We start from the raw sequence: 21,252 nt of genomic DNA on the forward strand, positions 1-21,252 counted from the left end.
CTACCACTCAAAAGAGGACGGACTGTGAAGTACCAAACCTCTAGAAAATCTGCCAGAATTGCAAAGCAATGAAGAAACAAGCCAGACAGATGCTTGAGCACGACTTCCAAAGAGATCAAAGCTCGATCTCACGGAAAGATCGAACTCAAGCAGGGGCACTGTTCATACCCTGGGTCAAGATATCCGACCCGGGATGTTTAGCGACAAGCCGACTGACCTCTTCAGGTCAGACTATCTGACCTCTCCTCAAAGAGCTTGGCCAATGACCGACCTCTTCACAAAGAGCTCGGCCAAAACGCTACAGAGGCCCAATAAGGGCCCAAATAGAAGGAATACAGCCCAATCCAAAAGCGGCTCAAGCCTACAGAGAGAAGGGCGATTCCGTTGAAGATAAGATGACCTCGCCCAAAGATAAGATAAGATAAGATAAGATAACTAACTTATCTTATCTCAGAAGGTCACTTCTCACCATTATAAATACACTGGAGCACCCAGGTATATCATACTCTGATTCTACAAAAAACCTGTTTAATACCCATGCTAACTTAAGCATCGGAGTCTCTTGCAGGTACCCCCTACCCTCCGGTGGCCAAGGATCAGCAGTGCAGCAAGTCCAACAAGTCGGACACAACAGCTCCGGCCGCCACCAGCCAGCCGGACACGTCATCTCCGACCAGTACCAAAGATTTTATCCGAGATCGACCTCCAGTTTCAGGTAACCCTCGGAATAGTTACTAACCAAAGCAGCTCAGACAAATATGGATACAACTCGGAACAAATAGACAACAGCAAAAGGAGGTCCCAGGACCCACACCAAGGTCCAGGGGCATCCTTTGGAGGCAGTAACAGAGTAGGAACTCAGGAAAAATCTACAAGTCTACGTCTCAACAAGAAAATAACCCTCTTGTAACAAAGCAACAATCACGAATCACAAAATACCATCAAAATCACCACCTTTTTACAGCCTACCAGCAAAGTAAACTATCAAACATCGAGCATGCAAAGGGGAAATTATCAAAGACGCAACCTTTCTCGGAATCAAATAGTTCATTATCTCAAAGGAAGAAATCAAAGAGATACAATCAAACATAGTAACAATATTCAAAAGCCATAACTAGCAGGAAACAAGAAAAAGCTCATACAAAAGGAAAAAACTACCAGAACACGCAACAGCAGTCAGACACAGCAAAATGCAGAAAGATTCAAACTTTTTCCAAACAAAGATAAAATCTTTCGGAAAAGCTAGTCATGAAAAGGAACGACGTAGAAAGAAGAGAAAAGAGAAAGGAAGAAGACCAACCTCCAGTAGGGAAGGAACGATAAACTGATCGAAGAATGGAAGCAGCACAAACACCGACGATCGCCTCTTCAAAAGCAAGAGAAAGAACGCAAGAAGGAGAAGTTGCAGTGAAGCGAGAAGAGGAAAAACGAAGAAGAGAGACTCTTTGAAAATTTGAAATGAAGTAAAGGAGTGGGAAGCAAAGGAAACGACGAAGGGGGAAGTTAAGGAGCATTTAAAACCCTCGTACGTTCCCAAGGAATTGTAAAACACACACTGTAAAGAGAGAAACGTTCCGATTTAAAGCCACTAATGAAAAAATTCTACAAACAAAGATCAACCAAAAGTGCTCGAGCTCGACTTCTCTGGAAAAAATTGATGCCTAAAGACTCGACCTTAAAACAGACCGAGCTCAAGCAGGGGCACTGTTCATACCCTGGGTCGAGCTGTAGGACCCGGGCTAATTGAAGACAAGTCGACCGACCTCTTCAGGTCAGGACCATCCGACCTCTTCTCAAAGAGCTCGACCATATCACCAGGAAAGCCCAATAAGGGCCCAAACAGAGGAACACGACCCAAATCCAAAGGCAGCCCAAGCCTAGAGAGATAAGGGCAGTTCCCTTGAAGAAAAGATGACTTCACTCAAAGATAAGATAACTATCTTATCTTCAGAACGATCACTCTACAAACATTATAAATACACTGGAGCACCTAGGTATAACTCATACTCTGATTCTACAAAAAACATGCTTAACACCCTTGCTAACTTAAGCATAGGAGTCCCTTCTAGGTACCACCACCCTCCAGTGACAAAGGATCAGCAGCATCTCCAGTTCAGCAAGTCAGATACGACAGCTCTGGCCACCGCCCACAAGCCAGACACGTCATCTCCGACCAGGGGCTGCTTCCCAAAATCTTCTCCCCGAAGCATTGTTGTTGTTGTTGGGCATTCTGAAGTTATTCTGACCTTGAGTCCTCTGTGGCGCAAAACCTCCCCGCTTGAAGGGCGGACCTCTAGGAGAGAAACTCTTCCCTTGGCTAAGTAGGAATGATCCCCTCTGGCTTCCTCTTTCTACAGCTGCCTTCTTTACACACTCTTCGGCAACTCTGCTTTTATTAACCAACTCGGAGAAAGTCCTGATCTCCATAGGCCCTACTGAACTGTAGATGTCACTTCGGAGTCCTCCTTCGTACTTGATACATTTCAACTCCTCAAAGTCCCCCGGAGCTCCTTGACACATGCGGGAGAATCTAAACAACTCCTCAAACTTGTCTGTGTACTCAGATACAGACATCGTACCCTGCTTCAGCTGCAGTAGTTCGAGTTCCTTGGCCGTCCTAGCGGAGTTCAGGAAATACTTCTTGTAGAATTCCTCCTAAAAGGTATCCCAGGTGATAGGATCATCACCTTGCTGTATGATTCGTCGAGTCCCCTGCCACCAATGTGATGCTTCACCAGTGAGCAGATAAATGGCAAACTCAACGCATTATTCTTCAGGCACCAGTTGTGCTTGCCGTGCTTGTTCCATCACTTGGAACCAAGTATCAGCTTCAGTTAGATTGGTAATTCCCTTAAACTTCGGTGGATTAACCTTTAGGATGGTCGCCAATGTTATTGGACCTTGAGTCCCATTCCCACCATTTCCTTCATGGTTATGGTTGTTCATCTACTGTCCAAAAGCCTCAGCAGTGGCCTGCATAGCGGCAGCCATGAAGTCCACGGGGTCATTCGGGTTAGTTTTCGGCCCATGAATACCGACACGTCCTCTCCCACGGCCTCGACCGCGTCCACGAGGTGCCATCTGGTTCCTATACACACCAAACAAGCAATATCAAGTTGGTCAGTCTCAATATCGAAAGTCTAGCGCTCAAAGTCCTAAATATATGCTCATGAATATTTATGCCATATATATCAGTCAGATATCCTAATAGCACATAAATACAAACACAGAGAATGCACAGAAGCATAGTCAGTCCGTCCCTCAGGCTCTACAGGAACGAATTGCTATGATACCATAATGTAACACCCTACCACACAGAGTCTTATGCTTAAGTCATAAAACAGAGGTGGTGAGGTATTACAAGCTCTAAAATAAAATTTAGTACATATAGTATTGCAAAAATGTTCATAACTAGGAGCCTTTGAAGAAAATGGGTAAATCAAAATCATTGAATCAAAAAGCGCAACACTCTGATCGATAACGTAAACGAACCGTTAGAGATTAAGCTAAAGCAAAGGGATATACAAAAAAGTACCAAAATACATATATCAAGACTCAGGACTCGGCTTGCGAAGATAACCGGTCTGAGCATACAGTATACATACATATATAATAAGGAATCCCAAAAGAACCCAAAAGACGATATACAAATGCTGTTTCTCCAAAATAACCTCTAAGAGGAGGTGATACAAAATACATATACAGTGGAGAACATACTATCTAGACAGGAATGTAATAACCAAAATAAAATCCTAAGATACAAGGATCTCCGCCAAAAGAAGGTCTCCAACATGCCTCAACCTCCTGCATCTGAAAATCACAAAAATCTACATGGGTGAGAATCGGAAGTTCTCAGCATGGTAACAGTGCCCAAATATCTAACATGTATTGTCCTGGGAAAGCCGAAGGCAATCCTAGATCTTCCAAATTATAATCAAAGCGTATAAATAGAACTAAACCATGACAAAAGAAAATAGGCGACTAACTTAAGGATCTTCGGTCTAACTATATATATATATATATATCCTCTTTCCAAATCCTGCAAACCTCCCAACCACCAACAGTGAAATAAATGCAAGCACAAGTATATCAGGCAAGGAAATGTACAAGTAGGAAGCAGATAGAACAATTAAGCAAGTAGCAAGTAATGATGCAGTCAATTAGGCCATTCAAACAAATCACATATAATGCATATGATGCATACCTATCCTAGTGGCTGATCTATCGGTTATAAAGCCAGCCCGACAAGTCCTGGTAGCTAACCATTGGACTGTCCCTCTGTCGCGCATCCCCAACTCGAGTTATCCACAACCATAATCATAATTTATATCCAACACCCTCACTGGTGTATATTTGATGCCAGGGTAGTTTCATGTATTTTCTAAGTAAATAAGCAAGTTTTGGGTAGATATTCACTTACATCTTGCTTCAAGCAAACATTGTGAACTTGAAAATGATTTTATGAGAATTATGCATGAATTGAATGATAAAATGGATGATGCATGATCTCATGATTTAGAACCAATCTTTGATGCACTTTATTTGCTTGATTTCAGGACAAAGGAAGCAAGGAAGAGCCACGTTAATAGCCACGTTAGTCTAACTAACGTGACCACTAACGTGGAATAGGAGCTAGCTTGCAACGTTAATGGAAAAAGTGATCACCAATAACGCCTTTGAAAGCCATCATAGCCCACGTTAGTGGCCACGTTAATTACATTAATGTGGAAGCTAACGTAGAGGAAAAGGGAAGCTCCAACGTTAGTGGTAAAAGTGAATACCACTAACGTTCCAAAAGGGAACAATTGGCCACATTAAGAGTCACATTAATTACATTAACGTGGACTCTAACGTGGGAGGAGCAAGGAATCGCCAACATTAGTGACACTCACCTTTGTCACTAATGTTGGACTAAGCCAATATTGCCCACGTTAGTTGCCACGTTAATTACATTAACGTGGAAGCTAACGTGGAAGAATGAAATGATGGGCCAACGTTAGTGACACTCACCTTTGTCACTAACGTTGGAGATGGCAATTACGACCACGTTAGTGGCCACGTTAATGCAATTAACGTGAGGCACTAATGTGGGAAGAAGGGGCATTTGAAGCATTAGTGACAAAGGTAAGTGTCACTAACGCTCTTGAAGCTTGGACATGCCCACGTTAAGGGTCACGTTAGTTATACTAACGTGAACTCTAACGTGGGGAAAAAGGGCAATAAGCAACGTTATTGGAAAAGGTGAATGCCAATAACATTTGCGAAGGACCAAGAGGCAACGTTAGTGGTCACGTTAATGCCACTAACGTTGAAGTTAACGTGGATCATTTTTGGCTTGGAACGTTAGTGAAAAATGTGATCGTCACTAACGTTCTCGAACCCACATTTTCACTTAACGTTAACACCACTAACGTCCTAACTAACGTCCATGCCTAACTCACACTTTTTCTGCAAGCAAAGCTGAGCCCACTGAAGACTGTAACTGCTTCAACTAAAGATCCAAAAGCCCATATCCAAGACTTGAAGAGCCAACTAGAAGATCAGAAGAGTAGTTTATATAGGAGTAGTTTTGAACTAGGAGGGGGCTTTTGGCATTTTGGAGAACTACACTCTGTATATTTTACTTTATCTGCAACTTCTAGTTTTATTTGGAAAATGTACTTTTCATTTATGCTTTCCATTTCCAGAGCTATGAACAATTAACCCCTTTCATTGGGTTAGGGAGCTCTGTTGTAATTTGATGGATCAATAATAGTTTTCATTATTCTTCTTCTTTCTTTTCTCTTGATTTTACTAGAAAGCGTTCAATCTTCATCCTATTGGGTAGTTGTCTTGGAAAAGAAGCTATTCATACTTGGATCTCTTTGGAACCTTGGAAGAGGAATAAAGAGATCATGCTAGAAATACTTTCTTATGTTGGACCAAATTGGGGTTTGGATGGATATAGTGACATATAATCCTACCAACACTTTGATTTGGGAATACATGTGGTATAATCAGTGACCATACTTCATCTCTTCTCATGAGCAATTAGACCAAGGAATTGGCTATTGATCAAGATTTGAGAGATTGGGTTGCCAAGGAATTGGAATCCAATCACTTAAGATTGCCAAGGAGATCAATGAATGCATTGATTGAGGAAGAGATGTGAATGAACTTGATCCGGAGAACACAACATCTCCTGAGCCCAATGAATCCCTCATTTCTGATCTTACCCATTCTCTTTACTTTCTGACATTATTTTTATGTTCATTTCCCTAAATCCCCATTTAAGATTCTATAATTTACTTTCCGCCATTTACATTTTGCTCTTTATCTCCATCATTTACACTTTCTGTTATTTACTTTCCCACCATTTACGTTTCTGCAAATATCAACTCAATTTCTGCTTAGCTCAACTAGAACATTCCTTGGATTAAAGTTGCTTGACCAATCAATCCCTGTGGGATTTGACCTCACTCTATTGTGATTTTTTACTTGACGACAATTCGGTATACTTGCCGAGGGAGATTTATTGAGAGACAAGTTTCCGTGCATGAAGTTTATGGCATCGTTGCCGGGGATTGATTTTGTATCAACAATGATTAAATTGGTGGATAACTAGATTGAGCATTTTTTTTGTTTGATTTAATTTTATTTGAGTGATTTACTTTCAGTTTTAGTTATTTTCTTCCCTCTACCCCTTACCCGTTGTGGTGTTATCTTTAATTTTTTTCTACAATTCAGTTCACTAACCCACTAACTGTTTGATATATTGCATCACTCACCTTAACAACATTCCTAACAAGAGTAAACTCCATACAATTTCTCTCTTGCTTTTGCTCTGTTGGTTGTATGACAGGTAGAAGAAGCGGGGCTTCAACTTCCTTTGATTCTGAACCTGAGAGGACCCTCCTTAGATTAAGGAGGGAAGCAAGAGAAAAGAGATTCGTTAGTGCTGAGGAAGAGGAGGAGTATTTTGAACCAGACATGGATGAGAATATGGAGAACCATCATGAAGAAGAGGCTCACAACCATGGCAGAGAAGGTCCAGTGCATCATGCTGGACAAGAGAGAAGAGTTTTAGGCTCTTATATAAATCCAAACCCAGGAAACTGTGGAAGTAGCATCCAAAAGCCAACCATACATGCCAATAACTTTGAACTAAAGCCACAGCTCATCACCCTTGTTCAGAACAACTGTTCATTCGCAGGAAGTGTCCAAGAAGACCCCAATCAACATCTAACTACCTTCTTGAGCATATGTGATACTGTGAAGTCTAATGGTGTTCATCCTGACACCTATAGATTTCTTTTGTTCCCCTTTTCACTCAAGGATAAAGCATCTAAATGGTTGGAATCTTTCCCAAAGGAGAGTTTAACAACCTGGGAAGATGTGGTGAACAAATTCTTGGTGAGATTCTATCCTCCTCAAAGAATCAACAGGTTGAGAGCTGAGGTACAAACCTTCAGGCAACAAGATGGTGAAACTCTCTATGAAGAATGGGAGAGGTTTAAGGACTTGACAAGAAGGTGCCCGCCAGATATGTTCAATGAATGGGTGCAGTTACACATTTTCTATGAAGGTCTTTCTTACCAATCAAAGAAAGCAGTAGACCACTCATCTGGGGGTCTCTGAACAAGAAGAAGACCATTGAAGAAGCCATATATGTCATTCAGACTGTAGCTGAGAATGACTACTTCTATGCTTTTGAAAGAGGCAACACTAGAGGAGTGATAGAGCTAAACAACGTGGATGCACTGCTAGCTCAAAACAAGATGATCACCAAGCAGCTCGCTGACCTTACCAAGAAGATGGAAAGGAACCAAGTAGCAGCAATCACTACCTCATCAGCAGCTCAAGAAGGAGTGAATGCAGAGGCAGAGGATGATCAGGAACAAGCCAACTACATTGGGAACTCACCTAGGCAGACCCATGATCCATACTCCAAAACTTATAATCCTTGTTGGAGGAACCACCCAAACTTTGGGTGGAGAAATCAACAAGATCAATGCCAAGATCAGAGACGTCACAACCCCAACAACAATGCAGCTCACCAACATTCCACACAGAGATCATATCAGCACCCACCCAACAACACCTCTCAACATCCATATCAAAACCAAAATGGCCCTTCTCATCCCTCCAATCTCAACTCACCATCATCCGAAGATAGACTCTCAAGGATTAAGACTCTACTTGAAGGCATATATAAGGAAATCCAAGATAACAAGGTGTTTAAGGAGGAGGTGCGAGCCAATATCAAAAACCAGGGAGACACAATTAAGAGGCTAGAATTTCAAGTGGGATACCTCTCTGAGAAGATTTCCAAACCTACTGACAGCTTCCCAAGTGACATAGAGAAAAAACCGAGAGGTGAAGCAAAGAAAGTAAGATGGGAAGAATGCAAGATGGTCACTATAAGTGATAGGAGGACTGAGGAAGAGCTGAACAAACCCTTCGAACACTCTGGAGATACTTCAGCAGAGAAGCAGGAAGAGGGTCACCAAGAAACCAAAATTACACAAAAGGAGATTCTGAACCTCTATGCACCTTTTTCCCAAAGACTCAAGGGTGGTGTATAAAAGAGAGTATACTCAAAGTTCCTTGATATGTTTGCATCTCTCCATGTAAACATACCATTCATCAAGGCTCTCCAACAAATGCCCTCATACATTAAGTGCATGAAGGAGCTGCTGACCAGGAAAAACTCACTCAAAAGAGGCAAACAATAGTGATGAATAAGGAGTGCAGTGCTCTCATTCAACCAGAGTTGCCTAACAAAAGGGAGGATCCAGGGAGTTTTCACATCCCCTGTGCCATAGGAGAAATAAGTTTTGATAAAGGAATCTGTGACCTGGGAGCAAGCATCAACTTAATGCCTTTATCCCTTATGAAGAAGCTGCAGATCAATGAACTAATGCCCACAGACGTAGTCATCAGACTGGCTGACAAAACTAAAAAACAAGCAGTAGGAGTGGTTGAAAACGTGTTGGTAAAGGTTGGGAACTATTTCCTTCCCACAGACTTTGTCATATTGGAAATGGAAGAGAGTTACCTCCATCCAATCATACTGGGAAGACCATTCCTAGCTACAGCCAGAGCGCTTATAGATGTGGAGCGAGGAGAGCTAATACTGAGGATACATGATGAACAACTGACCTTCAATGTCTTCAAACCCTCACAAGAAGCAGATCAAGAAAACAAGGAACCAAGGGAAGATTACAACAAGGCACTGGTGGAAGAAACAAGCACTGAAATATAAACTGTACACCTGGGAATCCCTTTGGTTGGGAAGCAAAACAGTTAGAAGGTGCCACAGCTAGAGGAAACCCAAAAAGAGCTAAAACCACCAGAGTCATATGAGACCAGCAATAAAATTTCCTTGGAAAAAGAGGCCACAAGGAGCAGGGTAGCGTTAAAAGAAACAATGAAGAAGGCACCAAGGAGATGGAGCAATAAGAAGATCCCTACAGAGGATTTCTCTCCAGAGGATAAAGTGATCTCAGCTTATCTCCCAGCTATCCCAACTCATCTCCCCACCATCCCATCTCAGATGCCTAAAGTTTTCACCATCAGCAGAATTCTCTCCTTAGAACATGTGGAGATCGTTAATGAAGCCAATGGAGATAAATTCACTGCGAGGGGAGAAGATTTGAAGCATTACCAACCACCCTGACATAGGCAGAACGTCAAGCTAGTGACGCTAAAGAAGCGGTTCATGGGAGGCAACCCATGTTTTATATGCTTTTAAAGTAGTTAATAATGCAAGGTTCATGAATTCCAAATCAACTTTGACATACACTTAAATGAATCCTTTTTTTTTTGCAACATATAGTGAAGAGCAAGTTTGGTGTTTGATGAGCGGATAATTTATACGCTTTTTGGCACTGTTTTTAGTATGTTTTTAGTAGAATCTGGTTACTTTTAGGGATATTTTCATTAGTTTTTATGTTAAATTCACATTTCTAGACTTTACTATAAGTTTGTGTGTTTTTCTGTGATTTAAGGTATTTTCTGGCTGAAATTGAGGGACTTGAGCAAAAATCAGATTCAGAGGTTGAAGAAGGACTGCTGATGCTGTTGGATTCTGACCTCCCTGCACTCAAAGTGGATTTTCTGGAGCTACAAAACTCAAAATGGCGCGCTTCCAATTGCTTTTGAAAGTAGACATCCAGGGCTTTCCAGAAATATATAATAGTCCATACTTTGGCCGAGTTTAGACGACGTAAAAGGGCGTTGAACACCAGTTCTACGCTGCTGTCTGGAGTTAAACGCCAGAAACACGTCACAAGCCAGAGTTGAACGCCAGAAATACGTTACAAACTGGCGTTCAACTCCAAGAATGACCTCTACACGTGTAACATTCAAGCTCAGCCCAAGCACACACCAAGTGGGCCCCGGAAGTGGATTTATGCATCAATTACTTATTTCTGTAAACCCTAGTAACTAGTTTAGTATAAATAGGACTTTTTACTATTGTATTAGACATCTTATAATTTTCGGATCATCTTTGATCACGTTTTGGGGGCTGGCCATTCGGCCATGCCTGAACCTTTCACTTATGTATTTTCAACGGTAGAGTTTCTACACTCCATAGATTAAGGTGTGGAGCTCTGCTGTTCCTCAAAGATTAATGCAAAGTACTACTGTTTTTCTATTCAATTCAACTTATTCCGCTTCTAAGATATTCATTCGCACTTCAACCTGAATGTGATGAACGTGACAATCATCATCATTCCCTATGAACGCGTGCCTGACAACCACTTCCATTCTACCTTAGATTGAATGAGTATCTCTTGGATCTCTTAATCAGAATCTTCGTGGTATAAGCTAGATTGATGGCGGCATTCATGAGAGTCTGAAAAGTCTAAACCTTGTCTGTGGTATTCCGAGTAGGACTCTGGGATTGAATGACTGTGACGAACTTCAAACTCGCGAGTGCTGGGCGTAGTGATAGACGCAAAAGGAGGGTGAATCTTATTCCAGTATGATCGAGAACCTCAGATGATTAACCATTCTGTGACAGAGCATTTGGACCATTTTCACAAGAGGATGGGATGCAGCCATTGACAAGGGTCATGCCTCCAGACGATTAGCCATGCAGTGACAGCGCATCGGACCATTTTCCAGAGAGGATTAAAAGTAGCCATTGACAACGGTGATGTCCTTACATAAAGCCAGCCATGGAAAGGAGTAAGACTGATTGGATAGAGACAGCAGGAAAGCAGAGGTTCAGAGGAACGAAAGCATCTCTATACGCTTATCTGAAATTCTCACCAATGAATTACATAAGTGTTTCTATCCTTATTTTATGTTTACTTATTATTTAATTTCAAAAACTCCATAACCTTTTGATATCTGCCTGACTGAGATTTACAAGGTGACCATAGCTTGCTTCATACCAACAATCTCCGTGGGATCGACCCTTACTCACGTAAGGTTTATTACTTGGACGACCCAGTGTACTTGCTGGTTAGTTGTATCGAAGTTGTGAATGAAAAACGATTTATTAAGACGTGCGTACAGAGTTTCTCGCGCCGTTGCCTGAGATCACAATTTCGTGCACCAAATTTTTGGCGCCGTTGCCGGGGATTGTTCGAGTTTGAACAACCGACGGTTCATCTTGTTGCTCAGATTAGGTAATTTTCTTTTTTTATTTTCAAAAAATTTTTCAAAAACCTTTCAAAAATTTCTCATCTGTTTTCGAAAAAAATAAAAAATATTGTTTTCAAAAATATATTTTTCTTCAGAATTTTTAAGAATGAATTCTAGTGTTTCATGATGCATGTTGAAGCCTGGCTGGCTGTAGAGCCATGTCTAAATTCTTTTGGACTGAGGTTTTGGCTTAAAATTGAATGAATTACTCTCATGTTACATACTAAAGCTTGGCTGGCTATTAAGCCATGCCTAACCCTCAGATTGGAGCTTTAGAATAAGAGTGCAAGATTCCTGGAATTCATATTAAAAATTTTGGAATCCTTATTTTTCTTTTTCAAAATGATTTTCGAAAAAATTAAAAGAAAATACAAAAAAAAATCATAAAATCATAAAAATCAAAAAATATTTTGTACTTCTTGTTTGAGTCTTGAGTCAGATTTAAAGTTTGGTGTCAATTGCATGTTCATCTTGCATTTTTCGAAAAATTCATGCATTCATGGTGTTCTTCATGATCTTCAAGTTGTTCTTAGTAAGTCTTCTTGTTTGATCTTGATGTTTTCTTGTTTTGCATCTTTTCTTGTTTTTCATGTGCATTTTTGCATTCATAGTGTCTAAACATGAAAGATTTCTAAGTTTGGTGTCTTGCATGTTTTCTTTGCATATAAAAATTTCAAAAATATGTTCTTGATGTTCATCATGATCTTCAAAGTGTTCTTGGTGTTCATCTTGACATTCATAGCATTCTTGCATGCATTCATTGTTTTGATCAAAAAATTTTCATGTATTGCATCATTTTCATGTTTTTCTCTCTCATCATAAAAATTCAAAAATAAAAAAAAAATATCTTCCCCCTTTTCTCTCTAAAAATTTTGAAAATTAGATTTGACTTTTTCAAAAATTTTTAAAATCTAGTTGTTTTTTATGAGTCAAATCAAATTTTCAATTTAAAAATCTTATCTTTTTCAAAATCTTTTTCAAAAATCAAATCTTTTCCATTTTTCTTATTTATTTTCGAAAATTTTAAAAAATATTTTTCAAAAATCTTTTTCTTATCTTTATCTCCTAATTTTCAAAAATAACATCATTAATTAATGTTTTTATTCAAAAATTTCAAGTTTGTTACTTGCTTGTTAAGAAAGATTCAAACTTTGAGTTCTAGAATCATATCTTGTGATTTCTTGTGAATCAAGTCATTAATTGTGATTTTAAAAATCAAATCTTTTTCAAAACTAATTTCAATCATATCTTTTCAAAAATATCTTTCTATCTTATCTTTTTCAAAATCATATCTTTTTCAAAAATTTGATTTTAAAATATCTTTCCTAACTTCTTATCTTCTTATCTTTTCAAAATTGATTTTCAAATTTGTTTCAACTAACTAACTAACTTTTTGTTTGTTGCTTATCTTTTTCAAACCTACCTAACTAACTCTCTCTCTCTTTAATTTTCGAAAATATCTTCCCTCTTTTTCAAAATTTCTTTTTAATCAACTAATTATTTTAATTTTTTTATTTTAATTTTTGAAAAATTACTAACCTTTTTCAAAAACTATTTTCGAAAATCACTAACTCTTTTTCAAAAATTATTTTCGAAAATTCTCTCCCTCTCTTATCTTCTTCTATTTGTTTATTCATCTACTAACACTTCATCTCACCCAAATTCGAACCCCCTCTTCCATCTGTGTTCGAATTTTTTCTTCTTCTTTTCTTCTACTCACACAGGGACCTCTATACTGTGGTAAAAAGGATCCCTATTATTATTATTATTTTTCTATCCCTCTTTTTCATATGAGCAGGAGCAAAGACAAGAATATTCTTGTTGAAGCAGATTCAGAACCTGAAAGGACTCTGAAAAGAAAACTAAGAGAAGCTAAAATACAACAGTCCAGAGACAACCTTTCAAAAATTTTTGAACAAAAAGAGGAGATGGCAACCGAAAATAATAATAATGCAAGGAGAATGCTTGGTGACTTTACTGCACCTAATTCCAATTTACATGGAAGAAGCATCTCCATTCCTGCCATTAGAGCAAACAATTTTGAGCTGAAACCTCAATTAGTTTCTCTGATACAGCAGAACTGCAAGTTTCATGGACTTCCATCTGAAGATCCTTTTCAGTTCTTAACTGAATTCTTGCAGATATGTGATACTGCTAAGACTAATGGAGTAGATCCTGAAGTCTACAGGCTCATGCTTTTCCCTTTTGCTGCAAGAGACAGAGCTAGAGTATGGTTGGACTCTCAAGCTAAGGATAGCCTGAACTCTTGGGATAAGCTGGTCAAGGCTTTCTTAGCCAAGTTCTTTCCTCCTCAAAAGCTGAGTAAGCTTAGAGTGGATGTTCGGACCTTCAGACAGAAAGAAGGTGAATCCCTCTATGAAGCTTGGGAGAGATACAAAGGACTGACCAAAAAGTGTCCTTCTGACATGCTTTCAGAATGGACCATCCTGGATATATTCTATGATGGTCTATCTGAATTGGCTAAAATGTCATTGGATACTTCTGCAGGTGGATCCATTTACCTAAAGAAAACGCCTGCAGAAGCTCAAGAACTCATTGACATGGTTGCTAATAACCAGTTCATGTACACTTCTGAGAGGAATCCTGTGGGTAATGGGACGCCTATGAAGAAGGGAGTTCTTAAAATTGATACTCTGAATGCCATACTGGCTCAGAATAAAATATTGATTCAGCAAGTCAATATGATTTCTCAGAGTCTGAATGGAATGCAAGCTGCATCCAACAGTACTCAAGAGGCATCTTCTGAAGAAGAAGCTTATGATCCTGAAAATCTTGCAATAGCAGAGGTAAATTATATGGGTGAACCTTATGGAAACACATATAATCCATCATGGAGAAATCATCCAAATTTCTCATGGAAGGATCAACAAAAGCCTCAACAAGGCTTTAATAATGGTGGAAGAAATAGGTTTAACAATAGTAAACCTTTTCCATCATCCACTCAGCAACAGATAGAGAACTCTGAACAAAATACCTCTAATTTAGCAAACTTAGTCTCTGATCTGTCCAAGGCCACTGTAAGTTTCATGAATGAAACAAGGTCTTCCATTAGAAATTTGGAAGCACAAGTGGGCCAGCTGAGTAAAAGGATCACTGAAATCCCTCCTAGTGCTCTCCCAAGCAATACAGAAGAAAATCCAAAAGGAGAGTGCAAGGCCATTGACATAACCACCATGGCCGAACCTGTAAGGGAGGTTGAGGACGTGAATCCCAATGAGGAAGACCTCCTGGGAGTCCAGTGATCAATAAGGAGTTTCCCTCTGAGGAACCAAAGGAATCTGAGACTCATCTAGAGACCATAGAGATTTCATTGAACCTCCTTATGCCATTCATGAACTCTGATGAGTATTCCTTTTCTGAAGAAAATGAGGATGTTATTGAAGAGCAAGCTGCCAAGTTTCTTGGTGCAATCATGAGGTTGAATGCCAAATTATTTGGTATTGAGACTTGGGAAGATGAACCTCCCTTGTTCACCAATGAACTAAGTGATCTGGATCAACTGACATTGCCTCAGAAGAAACAGGATCCTGGAAAGTTCGTAATACCTTGTACCATAGGCAACATGATCTTTGAAAAGGCTCTGTGTGTCCTTGGTTAAGGGATAAACCTCATGCCCGTCTCCGTAATAGAGAAACTGGGAATCTATGGTGTGCAAGCTGCTAAAATCTCATTAGAGATGGCAGACAATTCAAGAAAACAGGCTTATGGACAAGTAGAGGACGTGTTAGTAAAGGTTGAAGGCCTTTACATCCTTGCTGATTTCATAGTCCTGGATACTGGGAAGAATGATGATGAATCCATCATCCTTGGAAGACCCTTCCTAGCCACAGCAAGAGCTGTGATTGATGTTAACAGAGGTGAACTAGTCCTTCAATTGAATGAGGACTCCCTTGAGTTTAAAACTCAAGGACACCCTTCTGTAAACATGGAGAGAAAGCATAAAAAGCTTCTCTCAAAACAGAGTCAACCAGAGCCCCCACAGTCAAACTCTAAGTTTGGTGTTGGGAGGCCACAATCAAACTCTAAGTTTGGTGTTGGGAAGTCTCAACAATGCTCTGAACATCTGTGAGGCTCCATGAGAGCCCACTATCAAGCTATTGACATTAAAGAAGCTCTTGTTGAGAGGCAAACCAATTTTTATTTATCTAATTTTATTTTTCTTGTTCTTTCATGTTTTATTAGGTTCATGATCATGTGGAGTCACAAAATAAATATAAAAATTGAAAACGGAATCAAAAATAGCAGAAGAAAAATCACACCTTGGAGGAAGACCTTATTGGCGTTTAAACGCCAGTAAGAAGCATCTGGCTGGCGTTCAACGCCAGAACAGAGCATGGTTCTGGTGCTGAACGCCCAAAATGGGCAGCATCTGGGCGTTTGAATGCCAGAATTGCACCCTGGAGAAGAGCTGGCGCTGAACGCCCAGAACAAGCATGGTTCTGGCGTTCAACGCCATAAATGGGCAACAAATGGGCGTTCAACGCCCAAAACAAGCACCAATCTGGCACTGAACGCCCAGAGTTGTGTGCAAGGGCATTTTACATGCCTAATGGGTGCAGGGATGTAAATCCTTGACACCTCAGGATCTGTGGACACCACAGGATCATCTCAGGATCTGTGGACCCCATAGGATCCCCACCTACCTCCACTCACTTCTTCTCACCCCTCTTTCACACAATCCCATTAACACTCTTCCCCAAAACTCTTCACCAATCACCTCAATCCTCTCCCCTATAACCACTTCACCACTCACATCCATCCACTCTTTCCCATAAACCTACCTCATAAACCCCACCTACCTTCAAAATTCAAAATCAATTTCCCACCCAAAACCCACCCTTATGGCCGAACCTTACCCCCTCCCTTCCCTATATAAAGCCCTCCATTCTTCTTCATTTTCACACAACACAACCCTCTCTTCCCCTTCTTGGCCGAATACACCCCTCCCCTCTCTCCTCCATATTTTCTTCTTCTTCATCATCTATTCTTTCTTCTCTTGCTCGAGGGCGAGCAATATTCTAAGTTTGGTGTGGTAAAAGCATAAGCTTTTTGTTTTTCCATTACCATTGATGGCACCCAAGACCGGAGAATCCTCTAGAAAAGGGAAAGGGAAGACAAAAGCTTCCACCTCCGAGTCATGGGAGATGGAAAGATTCATCTCCAAAGCTCATCAAGACCACTTCTATGATATTGTGGTCAAGAAGAAGGTGATCCCCGAGGTCCCTTTCAAGCTCAAGAAGAATGAGTATCCAGAGATCCGACATGAAATCCAAAGAAGAGGTTGGGAAGTTCTAACAAACCCCATCCAACAAGTCGGCATCCTAATGGTTCAAGAGTTCTATGCCAATGCATGGATCACTAGGAACCATGATCAAAGTAAGAACCCAAACCCAAAGAATTATATTACAATGGTTCGGGGGAAATACTTAGATTTTAGTCCGGAAAATGTGAGGTTGGCGTTTAACTTGCCTATGATGCAAGGAGATGCACGCTCCTACACTAGAAGGGTCAACTTTAATCAAAGGTTGGACCAAGTCCTCATGGACATATGTGTGGAAAGAGCTCAATGAAAGATTGACTCCAAAGGCAAGCCGGTTCAATTAAGAAGACTGGACCTCAAGCCTGTGGCTAGAGGATGGTTGGAGTTCATCCAACGCTCCATCATCCCCACTAGCAACCGATCTAAAGTTACTGTAGATCGGGCCATCATGATCCATAGCATCATGATTGGAGAAGAAGTAGAAGTTTATGAAGTCATCTCCCTTGAACTCTACAAAATAGCCGAAAAGCCCTCTCCTGGGGCAAGGCTAGATTTTCCTCATCTTATTTGCCATCTATGTTACTCAGCTGGAGCTTTCATAGAAGGAGACATTCCCATTGAGGAAGAGAAGCCCATCACTAAGAAAAGGATGGAGCAAGCAAGAGAGCCCATTCATAGATCTCAAGAGACGCATGAAGCTCATCACCATGAGATCCCGGAGATGCCTCAAATGCATTTTCCTCCACAAAACTATTGGGAGCAAATCAACACCTCCCTAGGAGAATTAAGTTCCAACATGGGACAACTAAGGGTGGAACATCAAGAGCACTCCATCATCCTTCATGAAATAAGAGAAGATCAAAAAGCAATGAGGGAGGAGCAACAAAGACAAGGAAGAGACATAGAAGAGCTCAAGGACATCATTGGTTCCTCAAGAAGGAAACACCACCATCACTATGGTGGACTCATTCCTTGTTCTTACATTCTCTGTTTTTCGTTTTCTATGTTAAGTGCTTATCTATGTTTATGTCTTCATTACATGATCATTAGTAGTTAGTAACTATGCCTTAAAGTTATGAATGTCCTATGAATCCATCACCTCTCTTAAATAAAAAATGTTTTAATTCAAAAAGAACAAGAAGTACATGAGTTTCGAATTTATCCTTGAACTTAGTTTAATTATATTGATGTGGTGACAATGCTTCTTGTTTTCTGAATGAATGCTTGAACAGTGCATATGTCTTTTGAAGTTGCTGTTTATGAATGTTAAATATGTTGGCTCTTGAAAGAATGATGACAAGGAGACATGTTATTTGATAATCTGAAAAATCATAAAAATGATTCTTGAAGCAAGAAAAAGCAGCAAAGAACAAAGCTTGCAGAAAAAAAAAAAGAAAAGAAAAAATAGCGAAAAAAATAGAAAGAAAAAGAAAAAGAAAGCAGAAAAAGCCAAAAGCTCTTAAAACCAAGAGGCAAGAGCAAAAAGCCAGTAACCCTTAAAACCAAAAGGCAAGGGTAATAAAAAGGATCCAAAGGCTTTGAGCATCAGTGGATAGGAGGGCCTAAAGGAATAAAATCCTGGCCTAAGCGGCTAAACCAATTGTCCCTAACCATGTGCTTGTGGCGTGAAGGTGTCAAGTGAAAACTTGAGACTGAGCGGTTAAAGTCAAGGTCCAAAGCAAAAGAAGAGTGTGCTTAAGAATCCTGGACACCTCTAATTAGGGACTTTAGCAAAGCTGAGTCACAATCTGAAAAGGTTCACCCAATTATGTGTCTGTGGCATTTATGTATCCAGTGGTAATACTGGAAAACAAAGTGCTTAGGGCCACGGCCAAGACTCATAAAATAGCTGTGTTCAAGAATCATCATACTGAACTAGGAGAATCAATAACACTATCTGAACTCTGAGTTTCTATAGATGCCAATCATTCTGAACTTCAATGGATAAAGTGAGATGCCAAAACTATTCAAAAGGCAAAAAGCTACAAGTCCCGCTCATTTAATTGGAGCTATGTTTCATTGATAGTTTGGAATTTATAGTATATTCTCTTCTTTTTGTCCTATTTGATTTTCAGTTGCTTGGGGACAAGCAACAATTTAAGTTTGGTGTTGTGATGAGCAAATAATTTATACGCTTTTTGACATTGTTTTTAGTATGTTTTTAGTAGAATCTGGTTACTTTTAGGGATGTTTTCTTTAGTTTTTATGTTAAATTCACATTTCTGGACTTTACTATAAGTTTGTGTGTTTTTCTGTGATTTCAGGTATTTTCTGGCTGAAATTGAGGGACTTGAGCAAAAATCAGATTCAGAGGTTGAAGAAGGACTGCTAATGCTGTTGGATTCTGACCTCCCTGCACTCAAAGTGGATTTTCTAGAGCTACAGAACTCAAAATGGTGCGCTTCCAATTGCGTTGGAAAGTATACATCCAGGGCTTTCCAGCAATATATAATAGTTCATACTTTGGCCGTGTTTAGATGACGTAAAAGGGCGTTGAACGCCAGTTCTACGCTGCTGTCTGGAGTTAAACGCCAGAAACACGTCATAGGCCAGAGTTGAACGCCAGAAATACGTTACAAACTGGCATTCAACTCCAAGAATGACCTCTACACATGTAACATTCAAGCTCAGCCGAAGCACACACCAAGTGGGCCCCAGAAGTAGATTTATGCATCAATTACTTATTTCTGTAAACCCTAGTAACTAGTTTAGTATAAATAGGACTTTTTACTATTGTATTAGACATCTTATGATTTTCGGATCATCTTTGATCACGTTTTGGGGGCTGGCCATTCGGCCATGCCTAAACCTTTCACTTATGTATTTTCAACGGTAGAGTTTCTACACTCCATAGATTAAGGTGTGGAGCTCTGCTGTTCCTCAAAGATTAATGCAAAGTACTACTGTTTTTCTATTCAATTCAACTTATTCCGCTTCTAAGATATTCATTCACACTTCAACCTGAATGTGATGAACGTGACAATCATCATCATTCCCTATGAACGCGTGCCTGACAACCACTTCCGTTCTACCTTAGATTGAATGAGTATCTCTTGGATCTCTTAATCAGAATCTTTGTGGTATAAGCTAGATTGATGGCGGCATTCATGAGAGTCCGGAAAGTCTAAACCTTGTCTGTGGTTTTCTGAGTAGGACTCTGGGATTGAATGACTATGACGAACTTCAAACTCGCGAGTGCTAGGCGTAGTGACAGACGCAAAAGGAGGGTGAATCCTATTCCAGTATGATCGAGAACCTCAGATGATTAGCCGTGCTATGACAGAGCATTTGGACCATTTTCACAAGAGGATGGGATGCAGCCATTGACAAGGGTGATGCCTCCAGACGATTAGCCATGCAGTGACAGCGCATCAGACCATTTTCCAGAGAGGATTAAAAGTAGCCATTGACAACGGTGATGTCCTTACATAAAGCCAGCCATGGAAAGGAGTAAGACTGATTGGATAGAGACAGCAGGAAAGCAGAGGTTCAGAGGAACGAAAGCATCTCTATACGCTTATCTGAAATTCTCACCAATGAATTACATAAGTGTTTCTATCCTTATTTTATGTTTACTTATTATTTAATTTCAAAAACTCCATAACCTTTTGATATCTGCCTGACTGAGATTTACAAGGTGACCATAGCTTGCTTCATACCAACAATCTCCGTGGGATCGACCCTTACTCACGTAAGGTTTATTACTTGGACGACCCAGTGCACTTGCTGGTTAGCTGTATCGAAGTTGTGAATGAAAAATGATTTATTAAGACGTGCGTACAAAGTTTCTAGCGCCATTGCCTGAGGTCACAATTTCGTGCACCAGTGTTCAAAGCACACTAAGAGAACATAATTGCAACTCATATCATGTCACTCTTAGAACCTTGAACAAATCTTTTTACACCACATGGCCACAAACTAAGTTTGGTGTCACCAATGTTGCATACATGGATAATTAAATAGTTAGTTGGTTTGCATTCATGAATAGCACTTAGTTATTTAAAAAAACTAAAATTTTAAAAAGTAGTTATTCTTTTTTTTTAAATTTTGCCGCCATTATCCAAAAAGTTTATTAATTGCATTCTTTTTTTTGTAGGGGAAATGAAAGGAAGATTAGAAGAAATTGATAGGACAATTGAAGAAGGAGGGTTCGGCCACTTCAAAAATGGAGACTATACACATGTCTTCAAGGAGAATGCATTGGGAAATGTTGCCATGCAACATTGGAAGAATAATACCCTTGGAGACCGAACCAACCCCATCATAAAAGTGATGATCCTTGTGTCCATCCCATGCTAAACCTCATCCGTTCATCATACGCCTACACCATCAAT

The 21,252-nt window shown here is 39.9% G+C and overlaps 1 protein-coding gene and 1 non-coding gene across 2 annotated transcripts; both read right to left on the minus strand.

Annotated features, from left to right (window-relative positions):
• Positions 1-2,163: 2,163 nt before the first annotated feature.
• LOC107607427 (uncharacterized) lies at positions 2,164-2,946 on the minus strand. Its single transcript, XM_016309387.1, has 2 exons — positions 2,782-2,946; positions 2,164-2,655 (listed from the first exon to the last, which is right to left on the minus strand). The coding sequence occupies exons 1-2, from the start codon at positions 2,944-2,946 to the stop codon at positions 2,164-2,166; spliced, it is 657 nt and encodes a 218-aa protein (XP_016164873.1).
• Positions 2,947-13,961: 11,015 nt separating this feature from the next.
• Positions 13,962-14,069, minus strand: LOC148553627 (small nucleolar RNA R71). The gene has a single exon (XR_015892796.1). It is a non-coding gene; the product is annotated as a small nucleolar RNA R71 (small nucleolar RNA).
• Between the last annotated feature and the right edge of the window lie 7,183 nt (positions 14,070-21,252).

This window comes from Arachis ipaensis, chromosome B7 (genome assembly GCF_059453495.1).
Source record: "Arachis ipaensis isolate K30076 ecotype BB chromosome B7, ASM5945349v1, whole genome shotgun sequence".
Lineage (NCBI taxonomy): Eukaryota > Viridiplantae > Streptophyta > Magnoliopsida > Fabales > Fabaceae > Arachis > Arachis ipaensis.

Bases quoted from the DNA above. Each gene is read 5' to 3' on its own strand.
- LOC107607427 (XM_016309387.1), bottom strand. From the start codon at position 2,946: ATGAACAACCATAACCATGAAGGAAATGGTGGGAATGGGACTCAAGGT. The intron at 2,656-2,781 runs GTGCCTGAAGAA...GATACCTTTTAG, and splicing joins AAGCACGGCAAGCACAACTG to GAGGAATTCTACAAGAAGTA.